Raw genomic sequence first — 16,643 nt, 5'->3', positions numbered from 1 at the left:
CAGTTCTTTCCTCTTCTGGGGCACAGCGTCTGTGTAGGGTCTCTGTTTCAGGGCTGTTCTACTCTACTCTGTGTCATTCTGACCTCTTCCTGACCCCTGCTGTTATACTGACCTCTTCCTGATCCCTGCTGTTAAACTGACCACTTCCTGACCCCTGCTGTTATACTGACCTGTTCCTGACCCCAGCTGTTAAACTGACCTCTTCCTGACCCCAGCTGTTAAACTGACCTGTTCCTGACCCCAGCTGTTAAACTGACCTGTTCCTGACCCCTGCTGTTATACTGACCTGTACCTGACCCCTGCTGTTAAACTGACCTCTTCCTGACCCCAGCTGTTAAACTGACCTCTTCCTGACCCCTGCTGTTATACTGACCTGTTCCTGACCCCAGCTGTTAAACTGACCTCTTCCTGACCCCAGCTGTTAAACTGACCTCCTCCTGACCCCTGCTGTTATACTGACCTGTTCCTGACCCCTGCTGTTAAACTGACCTGTTCCTGACCCCAGCTGTTAAACTGACCTCTTCCTGACCCCAGCTGTTAAACTGACCTGTTCCTGACCCCTGCTGTTATACTGACCTGTTCCTGACCCCTGCTGTTAAACTGACCTCTTCCTGACCCCAGCTGTTATACTGACCTCTTCCTGACCCCTGCTGTTATACTGACCTGTTCCTGACCCCTGCTGTAATACTGACCTGTTCCTGACCCCTGCTGTTAAACTGACCTCTTCCTGACCCCAGCTGTTATACTGACCTCTTCCTGACCCCTGCTGTTATACTGACCTGTTCCTGACCCCTGCTGTTAAACTGACCTGTTCCTGACCCCTGCTGTTATACTGACCTCTTCCTGACCCCTGCTGTTAAACTGACCTCTTCCTGACCCCTGCTGTTAAACTGACCTGTTCCTGATCCCTGCTGTTAAACTGACCTGTTCCTGACCCCTGCTGTTATACTGCATTCTAAAAGATGACATATCATAAACTAGTCCTAACCCTAAACCCTGAACTCTAACCATAACCAGTAACCCCTGACCTCTAACCCCTGAACTCTAACCATAACACCTGACCTCTAACCCTAACCCTAACCCCTAACCCCTTACCTCTAATCCCTGACCTCTAACTCTAAACCCTGAACTCTAACCATAACCTCTAACCCCTTACCTCTAACCCTAACCCCTGAGCTCTAACCCCTGACCTCTAACCCTAACCTCTAACCCTAACCCCTGAGCTCTAACCCCTGACCTCTAACCCTAACCTCTAACCCCCGGCCTCTAATCCCTCACCTCTAACCATAACCCCTGACCTCTAACCATAATCCCTGATCCCTACCCCTGACCTCTAACTCTAACCCCTGACCTCTAAACCGAAACTCTAACCCTAACCCCTGACCTCTAATCCCTTACCTCTAACCATAACCCCTGACCTCTAACCCCTGACCTCTAACCACTGCTGTTTCTATTTTCCCCAGGGCTACCCCTATTTGTGTCTGCGGGGAGGGACAGAGACTGTCTACAGGCTGGGGACACCTGCTCCAGTGATGACGCGTGCAGCCCTCGTCTGCGGACGCTGAGACAGTGTGTGGCGGGGGACGGCAGTGTGAAGCTGGGCCCTGGGGCCAGGAACCAGTGTGAGAACGCAGTCACGGCCCTGCTGTCCTCCCCGCTGCACGGCTGCCAGTGTAAACGAGGCATGAAGAGAGAGAAGAACTGCCTCAGTATCTATTGGAGCCTGCACCAGTCTGTCCTGCATGGTGAGACAATAACACCTAACCCTAATCTATATTACCAGTCTGTTTAACACCTAGCCCTAATCTATAGCACCAGTCTGTCCTGCATGGTGAGACAATAACACCTAGCCCTAATCTATAGCACCAGTCTGTCCTGCATGGTGAGACAATAACACCTAACCCTAATCTATATTACCAGTCTGTTTAACACCTAACCCTAATCTATAGCACCAGTCTGTCCTGCATGGTGAGACAATAACACCTAACCCTAATCTATATTACCAGTCTGTTTAACACCTAGTCCTAATCTATAGTACCAGTCTATGTAACATCTAGCCCTAATCTATAGCACCAGTCTGTCCTGCATGGTGAGACAATAACACCTAACCCTAATCTATAGCACCAGTCTGTCTAACACCTAGCCCTAATCTATAGCACCAGTCTGTCCTGCATGGTGAGACAATAACACCTAACCCTAATCTATATTACCAGTCTGTTTAACACCTAGCCCTAATCTATAGCACCAGTCTGTCCTGCATGGTGAGACAATAACACCTAACCCTAATCTATATTACCAGTCTGTTTAACACCTAGCCCTAATCTATAGCACCAGTCTGTCCTGCATGGTGAGACAATAACACCTAACCCTAATCTATATTACCAGTCTGTTTAACACCTAACCCTAATCTATAGCACCAGTCTGTCCTGCATGGTGAGACAATAACACCTAACCCTAATCTATGGCACCAGTCTGTCCTGCATGGTGAGACAATAACACCTAACCCTAATCTATATTACCAGTCTGTCTAACACCTAGCCCTAATCTATAGCACCAGTCTGTCCTGCATGGTGAGACAATAACACCTAACCCTAATCTATATTACCAGTCTGTTTAACACCTAGCCCTAATCTATAGCACCAGTCTGTCCTGCATGGTGAGACAATAACACCTAACCCTAATCTATATTACCAGTCTGTTTAACACCTAACCCTAATCTATAGCACCAGTCTGTCCTGCATGGTGAGACAATAACACCTAACCCTAATCTATGGCACCAGTCTGTCCTGCATGGTGAGACAATAACACCTAACCCTAATCTATATTACCAGTCTGTTTAACACCTAACCCTAATCTATAGCACCAGTCTGTCCTGCATGGTGAGACAATAACACCTAACCCTAATCTATATTACCAGTCTGTTTAACACCTAGCCCTAATCTATAGCACCAGTCTGTCCTGCATGGTGAGACAATAACACCTAACCCTAATCTATATTACCAGTCTGTTTAACACCTAACCCTAATCTATGGCACCAGTCTGTCCTGCATGGTGAGACAATAACACCTAACCCTAATCTATATTACCAGTCTGTTTAACACCTAACCCTAATCTATAGCACCAGTCTGTCCTGCATGGTGAGACAATAACACCTAACCCTAATCTATGGCACCAGTCTGTCCTGCATGGTGAGACAATAACACCTAGCCCTAATCTATAGCACCAGTCTGTTTAACACCTAACCCTAATCTATAGCACCAGTCTGTCCTGCATGGTGAGACAATAACACCTAGCCCTAATCTATAGCACCAGTCTGTCCTGCATGGTGAGACAATAACACCTAGCCCTAATCTATAGCACCAGTCTGTCCTGCATGGTGAGACAATAACACCTAACACTAATCTATATTACCAGTCTGTTTAACACCTAGCCCTAATCTATAGCACCAGTCTGTCCTGCATGGTGAGACAATAACACCTAACCCTAATCTATAGCACCAGTCTGTTTAACACCTAACCCTAATCTATAGCACCAGTCTGTCCTGCATGGTGAGACAATAACACCTAGCCCTAATCTATAGCACCAGTCTGTTTAACACCTAACCCTAATCTATAGCACCAGTCTGTCCTGCATGGTGAGACAATAACACCTAGCCCTAATCTATAGCACCAGTCTGTTTAACACCTAACCCTAATCTATAGCACCAGTCTGTCCTGCATGGTGAGACAATAACACCTAGCCCTAATCTATATTACCAGTCTGTTTAACACCTAGCCCTAATCTATAGCACCAGTCTGTCCTGCATGGTGAGACAATAACACCTAACCCTAATCTATATTACCAGTCTGTTTAACACCTAGCCCTAATCTATAGCACCAGTCTGTCCTGCATGGTGAGACAATAACACCTAACCCTAATCTATATTACCAGTCTGTTTAACACCTAGCCCTAATCTATAGCACCAGTCTGTCCTGCATGGTGAGACAATAACACCTAACCCTAATCTATATTACCAGTCTGTTTAACACCTAGCCCTAATCTATAGCACCAGTTTGTCCTGCATGGTGAGACAATAACACCTAGCCCTAATCTATAGCACCAGTCTGTCCTGCATGGTGAGACAATAACACCTAACCCTAATCTATATTACCAGTCTGTTTAACACCTAGCCCTAATCTATAGCACCAGTCTGTCCTGCATGGTGAGACAATAACACCTAACCCTAATCTATAGCACCAGTCTGTTTAACACCTAGCCCTAATCTATAGCACCAGTCTGTCCTGCATGGTGAGACAATAACACCTAACCCTAATCTATAGCACCAGTCTGTTTAACACCTAGCCCTAATCTATAGCACCAGTCTGTCCTGCATGGTGAGACAATAACACCTAACCCTAATCTATAGCACCAGTCTGTTTAACACCTAGCCCTAATCTATAGCACCAGTCTGTCCTGCATGGTGAGACAATAACACCTAACCCTAATCTATAGCACCAGTCTGTCCTGCATGGTGAGACAATAACACCTAACCCTAATCTATATTACCAGTCTGTTTAACACCTAGCCCTAATCTATATTACCAGTCTGTTTAACACCTAGCCCTAATCTATAGCACCAGTCTGTCCTGCATGGTGAGACAATAACACCTAACCATAATCTATAGCACCAGTCTGTCCTGCATGGTGAGATTATAACACCTAACCCTAATCTATAGCACCAGTCTGTTTAACACCTAACCCTAATCTATAGCACCAGTCTATATAACACAGCCCTAAACTATAGTACCAGTCTATATAACACCTAACCCTAATCTATTGTACCAGTCTATATAACACAGCCCTAAACTATAGTACCAGTCTATATAACACCTAACCCTAATCTATTTTACCAGTCTATATAACACAGCCCTAAACTATAGTACCAGTCTATATAACACCTAACCCTAATCTATAGTACCAGTCTATATAACACCTAGTCCTAATCTATAGTACCACTCTATATAACACCTAGTCCTAATCTATAGTACCAGTCTATATAACACCAAGCACTAATCTATAGTACCAGTCAATATAACACCTAACCCTAATCTATAGTACCAGTCTATATAACACCTAGCCCTAATCTATAGTACCAGTCTATATAACACCTAGCCCTAATCTATAGTACCAGTCTATATAACACCTAGCCCTAATCTATTGTACCAGTCTATATAACACCTAGCCCTAATCTATAGTACCAGTCTATATAACATCTAGTCCTAATCTATAGTACCAGTCTATATAACACAGCCCTAATCTATAGTACCGGTCTATATAACACCTAGTCCTAATCTATAGTACCAGTCTATATAACACCTAGCCCTAATCTATAGTACCAGTCAATATAACACCTAGCCCTAATATATAGTACCAGTCTATATAACACAGACCTAATCTATAGTACCAGTCTATATAACACATCCCTAATTTATAGTACCAGTCTATATAACACCTAGTCCTAATCTATAGTACCAGTCTATATAACACCTAGCCATAATCTATCGTACCAGTCAATATAACACCTAGCCCTAATCTATAGTACCAGTCTATATAACACAGCCCTAATCTATAGTACCAGTCAATATAACACCAAGCCCTAATCTATAGTACCAGTCTATATAACACCTAGCCCTAATCTATAGTACCAGTCTATATAACACATAGCCCTAATCTATAGTACCAGTCTATATAACACCTAGCCCTAATCTATAGTACCAGTCTATATAACACCTGGCCCTAATCTATAGTACCAGTCTATATAACACATAGCCCTAATCTATAGTACCAGTCTATATAACACCTGGCCCTAATCTATAGTACCGGTCTGTCCTACATGGTGAGATTATAACACCTAGCCCTAATCTATAGTACCAGTCTGTCCTACATGGTAAGATTATAACACCTAGCCCTAATCTATAGTACCAGTCTATATAACACCTAGCCCTAATCTATAGTACCAGTCTGTATAACACCTAGTCCTAATCTATAGTGCCAGTCTATATAACACCTAGCCCTAATATATAGTACCAGTCTGTCCTACATGGTAAGATTATAACACCTGACCCTAATCTATATTACCAGTCTGTTTAACACCTAACCCTAATCTATAGCACCAGTCTGTCCTGCATGGTGAGACAATAACACCTAACCCTAATCTATATTACCAGTCTGTTTAACACCTAGCCCTAATCTATAGCACCAGTCTGTCCTGCATGGTGAGACAATAACACCTAACCCTAATCTATATTACCAGTCTGTTTAACACCTAACCCTAATCTATGGCACCAGTCTGTCCTGCATGGTGAGACAATAACACCTAACCCTAATCTATATTACCAGTCTGTTTAACACCTAACCCTAATCTATAGCACCAGTCTGTCCTGCATGGTGAGACAATAACACCTAACCCTAATCTATGGCACCAGTCTGTCCTGCATGGTGAGACAATAACACCTAGCCCTAATCTATAGCACCAGTCTGTTTAACACCTAACCCTAATCTATAGCACCAGTCTGTCCTGCATGGTGAGACAATAACACCTAGCCCTAATCTATAGCACCAGTCTGTCCTGCATGGTGAGACAATAACACCTAGCCCTAATCTATAGCACCAGTCTGTCCTGCATGGTGAGACAATAACACCTAACCCTAATCTATATTACCAGTCTGTTTAACACCTAGCCCTAATCTATAGCACCAGTCTGTCCTGCATGGTGAGACAATAACACCTAACCCTAATCTATAGCACCAGTCTGTTTAACACCTAACCCTAATCTATAGCACCAGTCTGTCCTGCATGGTGAGACAATAACACCTAGCCCTAATCTATAGCACCAGTCTGTTTAACACCTAACCCTAATCTATAGCACCAGTCTGTCCTGCATGGTGAGACAATAACACCTAGCCCTAATCTATAGCACCAGTCTGTTTAACACCTAACCCTAATCTATAGCACCAGTCTGTCCTGCATGGTGAGACAATAACACCTAGCCCTAATCTATATTACCAGTCTGTTTAACACCTAGCCCTAATCTATAGCACCAGTCTGTCCTGCATGGTGAGACAATAACACCTAACCCTAATCTATATTACCAGTCTGTTTAACACCTAGCCCTAATCTATAGCACCAGTCTGTCCTGCATGGTGAGACAATAACACCTAACCCTAATCTATATTACCAGTCTGTTTAACACCTAGCCCTAATCTATAGCACCAGTCTGTCCTGCATGGTGAGACAATAACACCTAACCCTAATCTATATTACCAGTCTGTTTAACACCTAGCCCTAATCTATAGCACCAGTTTGTCCTGCATGGTGAGACAATAACACCTAACCCTAATCTATAGCACCAGTCTGTCCTGCATGGTGAGACAATAACACCTAACCCTAATCTATATTACCAGTCTGTTTAACACCTAGCCCTAATCTATAGCACCAGTCTGTCCTGCATGGTGAGACAATAACACCTAACCCTAATCTATATTACCAGTCTGTTTAACACCTAGCCCTAATCTATAGCACCAGTCTGTCCTGCATGGTGAGACAATAACACCTAGCCCTAATCTATAGCACCAGTCTGTTTAACACCTAGCCCTAATCTATAGCACCAGTCTGTCCTGCATGGTGAGACAATAACACCTAACCCTAATCTATATTACCAGTCTGTTTAACACCTAGCCCTAATCTATAGCACCAGTCTGTCCTGCATGGTGAGACAATAACACCTAACCCTAATCTATAGCACCAGTCTGTTTAACACCTAACCCTAATCTATAGCACCAGTCTGTCCTGCATGGTGAGACAATAACACCTAGCCCTAATCTATAGCACCAGTCTGTTTAACACCTAGCCCTAATCTATAGCACCAGTCTGTCCTGCATGGTGAGACAATAACACCTAACCCTAATCTATATTACCAGTCTGTTTAACACCTAGCCCTAATCTATAGCACCAGTCTGTCCTGCATGGTGAGACAATAACACCTAGCCCTAATCTATAGCACCAGTCTGTCCTGCATGGTGAGACAATAACACCTAACCCTAATCTATATTACCAGTCTGTTTAACACCTAACCCTAATCTATAGCACCAGTCTGTCCTGCATGGTGAGACAATAACACCTAGCCCTAATCTATAGCACCAGTCTGTCCTGCATGGTGAGACAATAACACCTAACCCTAATCTATATTACCAGTCTGTTTAACACCTAGCCCTAATCTATAGCACCAGTCTGTCCTGCATGGTGAGACAATAACACCTAACCCTAATCTATAGTACCAGTCTGTTTAACACCTAGCCCTAATCTATAGCACCAGTCTGTCCTGCATGGTGAGACAATAACACCTAACCCTAATCTATAGTACCAGTCTGTCTAACACCTAGCCCTAATCTATAGCACCAGTCTGTCCTGCATGGTGAGACAATAACACCTAGCCCTAATCTATATTACCAGTCTGTTTAACACCTAGCCCTAATCTATAGCACCAGTCTGTCCTGCATGGTGAGACAATAACACCTAGCCCTAATCTATATTACCTGTCTGTTTAACACCTAGCCCTAATATATAGCACCAGTCTGTCCTGCATGGTGAGACAATAACACCTAACCCTAATCTATAGCACCAGTCTGTTTAACACCTAGCCCTAATCTATAGCACCAGTCTGTCCTGCATGGTGAGACAATAACACCTAACCCTAATCTATAGCACCAGTCTGTTTAACACCTAGCCCTAATCTATAGCACCAGTCTGTCCTGCATGGTGAGACAATAACACCTAACCCTAATCTATAGCACCAGTCTGTTTAACACCTAGCCCTAATCTATAGCACCAGTCTGTCCTGCATGGTGAGACAATAACACCTAACCCTAATCTATAGCACCAGTCTGTCCTGCATGGTGAGACAATAACACCTAACCCTAATCTATATTACCAGTCTGTTTAACACCTAGCCCTAATCTATATTACCAGTCTGTTTAACACCTAGCCCTAATCTATAGCACCAGTCTGTCCTGCATGGTGAGACAATAACACCTAACCATAATCTATAGCACCAGTCTGTCCTGCATGGTGAGATTATAACACCTAACCCTAATCTATAGCACCAGTCTGTTTAACACCTAACCCTAATCTATAGCACCAGTCTATATAACACAGCCCTAAACTATAGTACCAGTCTATATAACACCTAACCCTAATCTATTGTACCAGTCTATATAACACAGCCCTAAACTATAGTACCAGTCTATATAACACCTAACCCTAATCTATTTTACCAGTCTATATAACACAGCCCTAAACTATAGTACCAGTCTATATAACACCTAACCCTAATCTATAGTACCAGTCTATATAACACCTAGTCCTAATCTATAGTACCACTCTATATAACACCTAGTCCTAATCTATAGTACCAGTCTATATAACACCAAGCACTAATCTATAGTACCAGTCAATATAACACCTAACCCTAATCTATAGTACCAGTCTATATAACACCTAGCCCTAATCTATAGTACCAGTCTATATAACACCTAGCCCTAATCTATAGTACCAGTCTATATAACACCTAGCCCTAATCTATTGTACCAGTCTATATAACACCTAGCCCTAATCTATAGTACCAGTCTATATAACATCTAGTCCTAATCTATAGTACCAGTCTATATAACACAGCCCTAATCTATAGTACCGGTCTATATAACACCTAGTCCTAATCTATAGTACCAGTCTATATAACACCTAGCCCTAATCTATAGTACCAGTCAATATAACACCTAGCCCTAATATATAGTACCAGTCTATATAACACAGACCTAATCTATAGTACCAGTCTATATAACACATCCCTAATTTATAGTACCAGTCTATATAACACCTAGTCCTAATCTATAGTACCAGTCTATATAACACCTAGCCATAATCTATCGTACCAGTCAATATAACACCTAGCCCTAATCTATAGTACCAGTCTATATAACACAGCCCTAATCTATAGTACCAGTCAATATAACACCAAGCCCTAATCTATAGTACCAGTCTATATAACACCTAGCCCTAATCTATAGTACCAGTCTATATAACACATAGCCCTAATCTATAGTACCAGTCTATATAACACCTAGCCCTAATCTATAGTACCAGTCTATATAACACCTGGCCCTAATCTATAGTACCAGTCTATATAACACATAGCCCTAATCTATAGTACCAGTCTATATAACACCTGGCCCTAATCTATAGTACCGGTCTGTCCTACATGGTGAGATTATAACACCTAGCCCTAATCTATAGTACCAGTCTGTCCTACATGGTAAGATTATAACACCTAGCCCTAATCTATAGTACCAGTCTATATAACACCTAGCCCTAATCTATAGTACCAGTCTGTATAACACCTAGTCCTAATCTATAGTACCAGTCTATATAACACCTAGCCCTAATATATAGTACCAGTCTGTCCTACATGGTAAGATTATAACACCTAGCCCTAATCTATAGTACCAGTCTATATAACACCTAGTCCTAATCTATAGTACCAGTCTATATAACACCAAGCCATAATCTATAGTACCAGTCAATATAACACCTAGTCCTAATCTATATTACCAGTCTATATAACACCTAGCCCTAATCTATAGTACCAGTCTATATAACACCTAGTCCTAATCTATAGTACCAGTCTATATAACACCTACTCCTAATCTATAGTACCAGTCTGTCCTACATGTTTAGACTATAGCACTTAGGGACAGGGGATTGAGAGGACAGGGAGAGAGAGATAGAGAAAGAGAGACAGAGAGAGAGAGAGAGAGAGAGAGAGAGAGAGAGAGAGAGAGAGAGAGAGAGAGAGAGAGAGAGAGAGAGAGAGAGGACAGGGAGAGAGAGAGGACAAGGAGAGAGAGAGAGAGAGGACAAGGACAGAATGGGACAGGTTGAGAGAGAGAGGGACAGGGAGAGAGAGTGATAGGACAAGGAGAGAATGGGACAGTTTGAGAGAGAGTGTCAGGGAAAGAGAGAGAGAGGGACAGGGAGAGACAAACTGTCTCAGTATCTATTGGAGCCTGCATAGTGAGACCACAGGAAAGGCCAGGGGAGATGTCAGGGGTCAAAGATCAGACATGGTGTCAGCTCGACTGTACGTCCACCTACTTCAATTACTAAACATTTATTGGGTTGACGTGTGTCTGTCTTCAGGACTGAGTCTGGTGGAGAGTTACCCGTACGAACCAGAGGAGAGGGGCTTCGACTACGTACGCCTGGCCTCCATCGCTGCAGGTGAGTGTTTACCCTGGGGGTAGATAGAGGGGGGCAGCTATAGTCCTGTGCCTCTATCACTGCAGGTGAGTGTTTACCCTGGGGGTAGATAGAGGGGGGCAGCTATAGTCCTATGCCTCTATCACTGCAGGTGAGTGTTTACTCTGGGGGTAGATAGAGGGGCTTCGACTAAGTACGCCTGGCCTCCATCGCTGCAGGTGAGTGTTTACCCTGGGGGTAGATAGAGGGGGGCAGCTATAGTCCTGTGCCTCTATCACTGCAGGTGAGTGTTTACCCTGGGGGTAGATAGAGGGGGGCAGCTATAGTCCTGTGCCTCTATCACTGCAGGTGAGTGTTTACCCTGGGGGTAGATAGAGGGGCTTCGACTAAGTACGCCTGGCCTCCATCGCTGCAGGTGAGTGTTTACCCTGGGGGTAGATAGAGGGGGGCAGCTATAGTCCTGTGCCTCTATCACTGCAGGTGAGTGTTTACCCTGGGGGTAGATAGAGGGGGGCAGCTATAGTCCTGTGCCTCTATCACTGAAGGTGAGTGTTTACCCTGGGGGTAGATAGAGGGGGGCAGCTATAGTCCTGTGCCTCTATCACTGCAGGTGAGTGTTTACCCTGGGGGTAGATAGAGGGGGGCAGCTATAGTCCTGTGCCTCTATCACTGCAGGTGAGTGTTTACCCTGGGGGTAGATAGAGGGGGGCAGCTATAGTCCTGTGCCTCTATCACTGCAGGTGAGTGTTTACCCTGGGGGTAGATAGAGGGGGGCAGCTATAGTCCTGTGCCTCTATCGCTGCAGGTGAGTGTTTACCCTGGGGGTAGATAGAGGGGGGCAGCTATAGTCCTGGCCTACATGGCTGCAGGTGAGTGTTTACCCTGGGGGTAGATAGAGGGGGGCAGCTATAGTCCTGTGCCTCTATCACTGCAGGTGAGTGTTTACCCTGGGGGTAGATAGAGGGGGGCAGCTATAGTCCTGTGCCTCTATCACTGCAGGTGAGTGTTTACCCTGGGGGTAGATAGAGGGGGGCAGCTATAGTCCTGTGCCTCTATCACTGCAGGTGAGTGTTTACCCTGGGGGTAGATAGAGGGGGGCAGCTATAGTCCTGTGCCTCTATCACTGCAGGTGAGTGTTTACCCTGGGGGTAGATAGAGGGGGGCAGCTATAGTCCTGTGGCTCTATCACTGCAGTCTGTGTGTCAACCCTGGGACCAACTAGACTAACCTGTCTGTGTGTCTACGCTGGGACCAACTAGACTAACCTGTCTGTGTTTCTACCCTGGGACCAACTAGACTAACCTGTCTGTGTGTCTACGCTGGGACCAACTAGACTAACCTGTCTGTGTGTCTACCCTGGGACCAACTAGACTAACCTGTCTGTGTGTCTACCCTGGGACCAACTAGACTAACCTGTCTGTGTGTCTACCCTGGGACCAACTAGACTAACCTGTCTGTGTGTCTACCCTGGGACCAACTAGACTAACCTGTCTGTGTGTCTACCCTGGGACCAACTAGACTAACCTGACTGTGTGTCTACCCTGGGACCAACTCTCGTAACCTGTCTGTGTGTCTACCCTGGGACCAACTAGACTAACCTGTCTGTGTGTCTACCCTGGGACCAACTAGACTAACCTGTCTGTGTGTCTACCCTGGGACCAACTAGACTAACCTGTCTGTGTGTCTACCCTGGGACCAACTAGACTAACCTGTCTGTGTGTCTACCCTGGGAACAACTAGACTAACCTGTCTGTGTGTCTACCCTGGGACCAACTAGACTAACCTGTCTGTGTGTCTACCCTGGGACCAACTAGACTAACCTGTCTGTGTGTCTACCCTGGGACCAACTCTCATAACCTGTCTGTGTGTCTACCCTGCGACCAACTAGACTAACCTGTCTGTGTGTCTACCTTGGGACCAACTAGACTAACCTGTCTGTGTGTCTACCCTGGGACCAACTAGACTAACCTGTCTGTGTGTCTACCCTGGGACCAACTAGACTAACCTGTCTGTGTGTCTACCCTGGGACCAACTAGACTAACCTGTCTGTGTGTCTAAGCTGGGACCAACTAGACTAACCTGTCTGTGTGTCTACCCTGGGACCAACTAGACTAACCTGTCTGTGTGTCTACCCTGGGACCAACTAGACTAACCTGTCTGTGTGTCTACCCTGGGACCAACTAGACTAACCTGTCTGTGTGTCTACCCTGGGACCAACTAGACTAACCTGTCTGTGTGTCTACCCTGGGACCAACTAGACTAACCTGTCTGTGTGTCTACCCTGGGACCAACTAGACTAACCTGTCTGTGTATCTACCCTGGGACCAACTAGACTAACCTGTCTGTGTGTCTACCCTGGGACCAACTCTCATAACCTGTCTGTGTGTCTACCTTGCGACCAACTAGACTAACCTGTCTGTGTGTCTACCTTGGGACCAACTAGACTAACCTGTCTGTGTGTCTACCCTGGGACCAACTAGACTAACCTGTCTGTGTGTCTACCCTGGGACCAACTAGACTAACCTGTCTGTGTGTCTACCCTGGGACCAACTAGACTAACCTGTCTGTGTGTCTACCCTGGGACCAACTAGACTAACCTGTCTGTGTGTCTACCCTGGGACCAACTAGACTAACCTGTCTGTGTGTCTACCCTGGGACCAACTCTCGTAACCTGTCTGTGTGTCTATGCTGGGACCAACTAGACTAACCTGTCTGTGTGTCTACCCTGGGACCAACTAGACTAACCTGTCTGTGTGTCTACCCTGGGACCAACTAGACTAACCTGTCTGTGTGTCTACCCTGGGACCAACTAGACTAACCTGTCTGTGTGTCTACCCTGGGACCAACTAGACTAACCTGTCTGTGTGTCTACCCTGGGACCAACTAGACTAACCTGTCTGTGTGTCTACCCTGGGACCAACTAGACTAACCTGTCTGTGTGTCTACCCTGGGACCAACTAGACTAACCTGTCTGTGTGTCTACCCTGGGACCAACTAGACTAACCTGTCTGTGTGTCTATGCTGGGACCAACTGGACTAACCTGTCTGTGTGTCTACCCTGGGACCAACTAGACTAACCTGTCTGTGTGTCTACCCTGGGACCAACTAGACTAACCTGTCTGTGTGTCTACCCTGGGACCAACTAGACTAACCTGTCTGTGTGTCTACCCTGGGACCAACTAGACTAACCTGTCTGTGTGTCTACCCTGGGACCAACTAGACTAACCTGTCTGTGTGTCTACCCTGGGACCAACTAGACTAACCTGTCTGTGTGTCTACCCTGGGACCAACTAGACTAACTTGTCTGTGTGTCTACCCTGGGAACAACTAGACTAACCTGTCTGTGTGTCTACCCTGGGACCAACTAGACTAACCTGTCTGTGTGTCTACCCTGGGACCAACTCTCATAACCTGTCTGTGTGTCTACCCTGGGACCAACTAGACTAACCTGTCTGTGTGTCTACCCTGGGACCAACTAGACTAACCTGTCTGTGTGTCTACCCTGGGACCAACTAGACTAACCTGTCTGTGTGTCTACCCTGGGACCAACTAGACTAACCTGTCTGTGTGTCTACCCTGGGACCAACTAGACTAACCTGTCTGTGTGTCTACCCTGGGACCAACTAGACTAACCTGTCTGTGTGTCTACCCTGGGACCAACTAGACTAACCTGTCTGTGTGTCTACCCTGGGACCAACTAGACTAACCTGTCTGTGTGTCTACCCTGGGACCAACTAGACTAACTTGTCTGTGTGTCTACCCTGGGACCAACTAGACTAACCTGTCTGTGTGTCTACCCTGGGACCAACTAGACTAACCTGTCTGTGTGTCTACCCTGGGACCAACTAGACTAACTTGTCTGTGTGTCTACCCTGGGACCAACTAGACTAACTTGTCTGTGTGTCTACCCTGGGACCAACTAGACTAACCTGTCTGTGTGTCTACCCTGGGACCAACTAGACTAACCTGTCTGTGTGTCTACCCTGGGACCAACTAGACTAACTTGTCTGTGTGTCTACCCTGGGACCAACTAGACTAACTTGTCTGTGTGTCTACCCTGGGACCAACTAGACTAACCTGTCTGTGTGTCTACCCTGGGACCAACTAGACTAACCTGTCTGTGTGTCTACCCTGGGACCAACTAGACTAACCTGTCTGTGTGTCTACCCTGGGACCAACTAGACTAACCTGTCTGTGTGTCTACCCTGGGACCAACTAGACTAACCTGTCTGTGTGTCTACCCTGGGACCAACTAGACTAACCTGTCTGTGTGTCTACCCTGGGACCAACTAGACTAACCTGTCTGTGTGTCTACCCTGGGACCAACTAGACTAACCTGTCTGTGTGTCTACCCTGGGACCAACTAGACTAACCTGTCTGTGTGTCTACCCTGGGACCAACTAGACTAACCTGTCTGTGTGTCTATCCTGGGACCAACTAGACTAACCTGTCTGTGTGTCTACCCTGGGACCAACTAGACTAACCTGTCTGTGTGTCTACCCTGGGACCAACTAGACTAACTTGTCTGTGTGTCTACCCTGGGACCAACTAGACTAACCTGTCTGTGTGTCTACCCTGGGACCAACTAGACTAACCTGTCTGTGTGTCTACCCTGGGACCAACTAGACTAACCTCTCTGTGTGTCTACCCTGGGACCAACTAGACTAACCTGTCTGTGTGTCTACCCTGGGACCAACTAGACTAACCTGTCTGTGTGTCTACCCTGGGACCAACTAGACTAACCTCTCTGTGTGTCTACCCTGGGACCAACTAGACTAACCTGTCTGTGTGTCTACCCTGGGACCAACTAGACTAACCTGTCTGTGTGTCTAAGCTGAGACCAACTAGACTAACCTGTCTATAGAATAGACATTTCGTGATATGTAACTTTTAAATTGCATTTATTTGGTCAGTCCAAAATGACTTTTTATTTCTGCTATGGTAATAAATGTATTTCCTATGCCTTTAGTTGTCCCACGTGGACCAATTTATCTGTGAATTGTGCAAAAGCTAATTAATTTTCCTTGCTTATCCTTCGAAGATCGTCATGTGAAAAGATTCTGGGGACGAGCATGTACATCTTCAGTATGTACCCATTGTTCGTCTTTAGGGGCTGGAGGGGTTCACCGACCACCACAGATAAACTCACTCTTCTTCGTGCCTGTTTCTTTAAACTATGATCATATTCAACATTTTGATGCCATATTTATATAATTATATAAAATACATGCAATGAATTGTCCAGCAACAGGTTTCTGTGCCAATGCAACACACAAACAATAAACAAAGCATACCGACTTCGGCCACTTCAGTATCATGGTTTGTGTTTTCAACAACACAATAAATATACTA

At 45.4% G+C, this 16,643-nt stretch overlaps 1 protein-coding gene across 1 annotated transcript in view; it reads left to right on the top strand.

Annotated features, from left to right (window-relative positions):
• Window positions 1-16,643, top strand: part of LOC127925621 (GDNF family receptor alpha-4-like) — a gene marked incomplete at its 3' end in the record, with an annotated part of 112,472 nt that overhangs the window by 57,772 nt on the left and 38,057 nt on the right. The window contains exons 3-4 of the mRNA XM_052510644.1: window positions 1,464-1,745; window positions 11,232-11,312. Coding sequence (XP_052366604.1) covers window positions 1,464-1,745; window positions 11,232-11,312 — 363 coding nt within the window. The remainder of the gene's footprint in view (window positions 1-1,463; window positions 1,746-11,231; window positions 11,313-16,643) is intronic.

This window comes from Oncorhynchus keta, unplaced genomic scaffold, assembly GCF_023373465.1.
Source record: "Oncorhynchus keta strain PuntledgeMale-10-30-2019 unplaced genomic scaffold, Oket_V2 Un_contig_5928_pilon_pilon, whole genome shotgun sequence".
NCBI lineage: Eukaryota > Metazoa > Chordata > Actinopteri > Salmoniformes > Salmonidae > Oncorhynchus > Oncorhynchus keta.
This window is presented reverse-complemented; position numbering and strand designations above follow the sequence as displayed.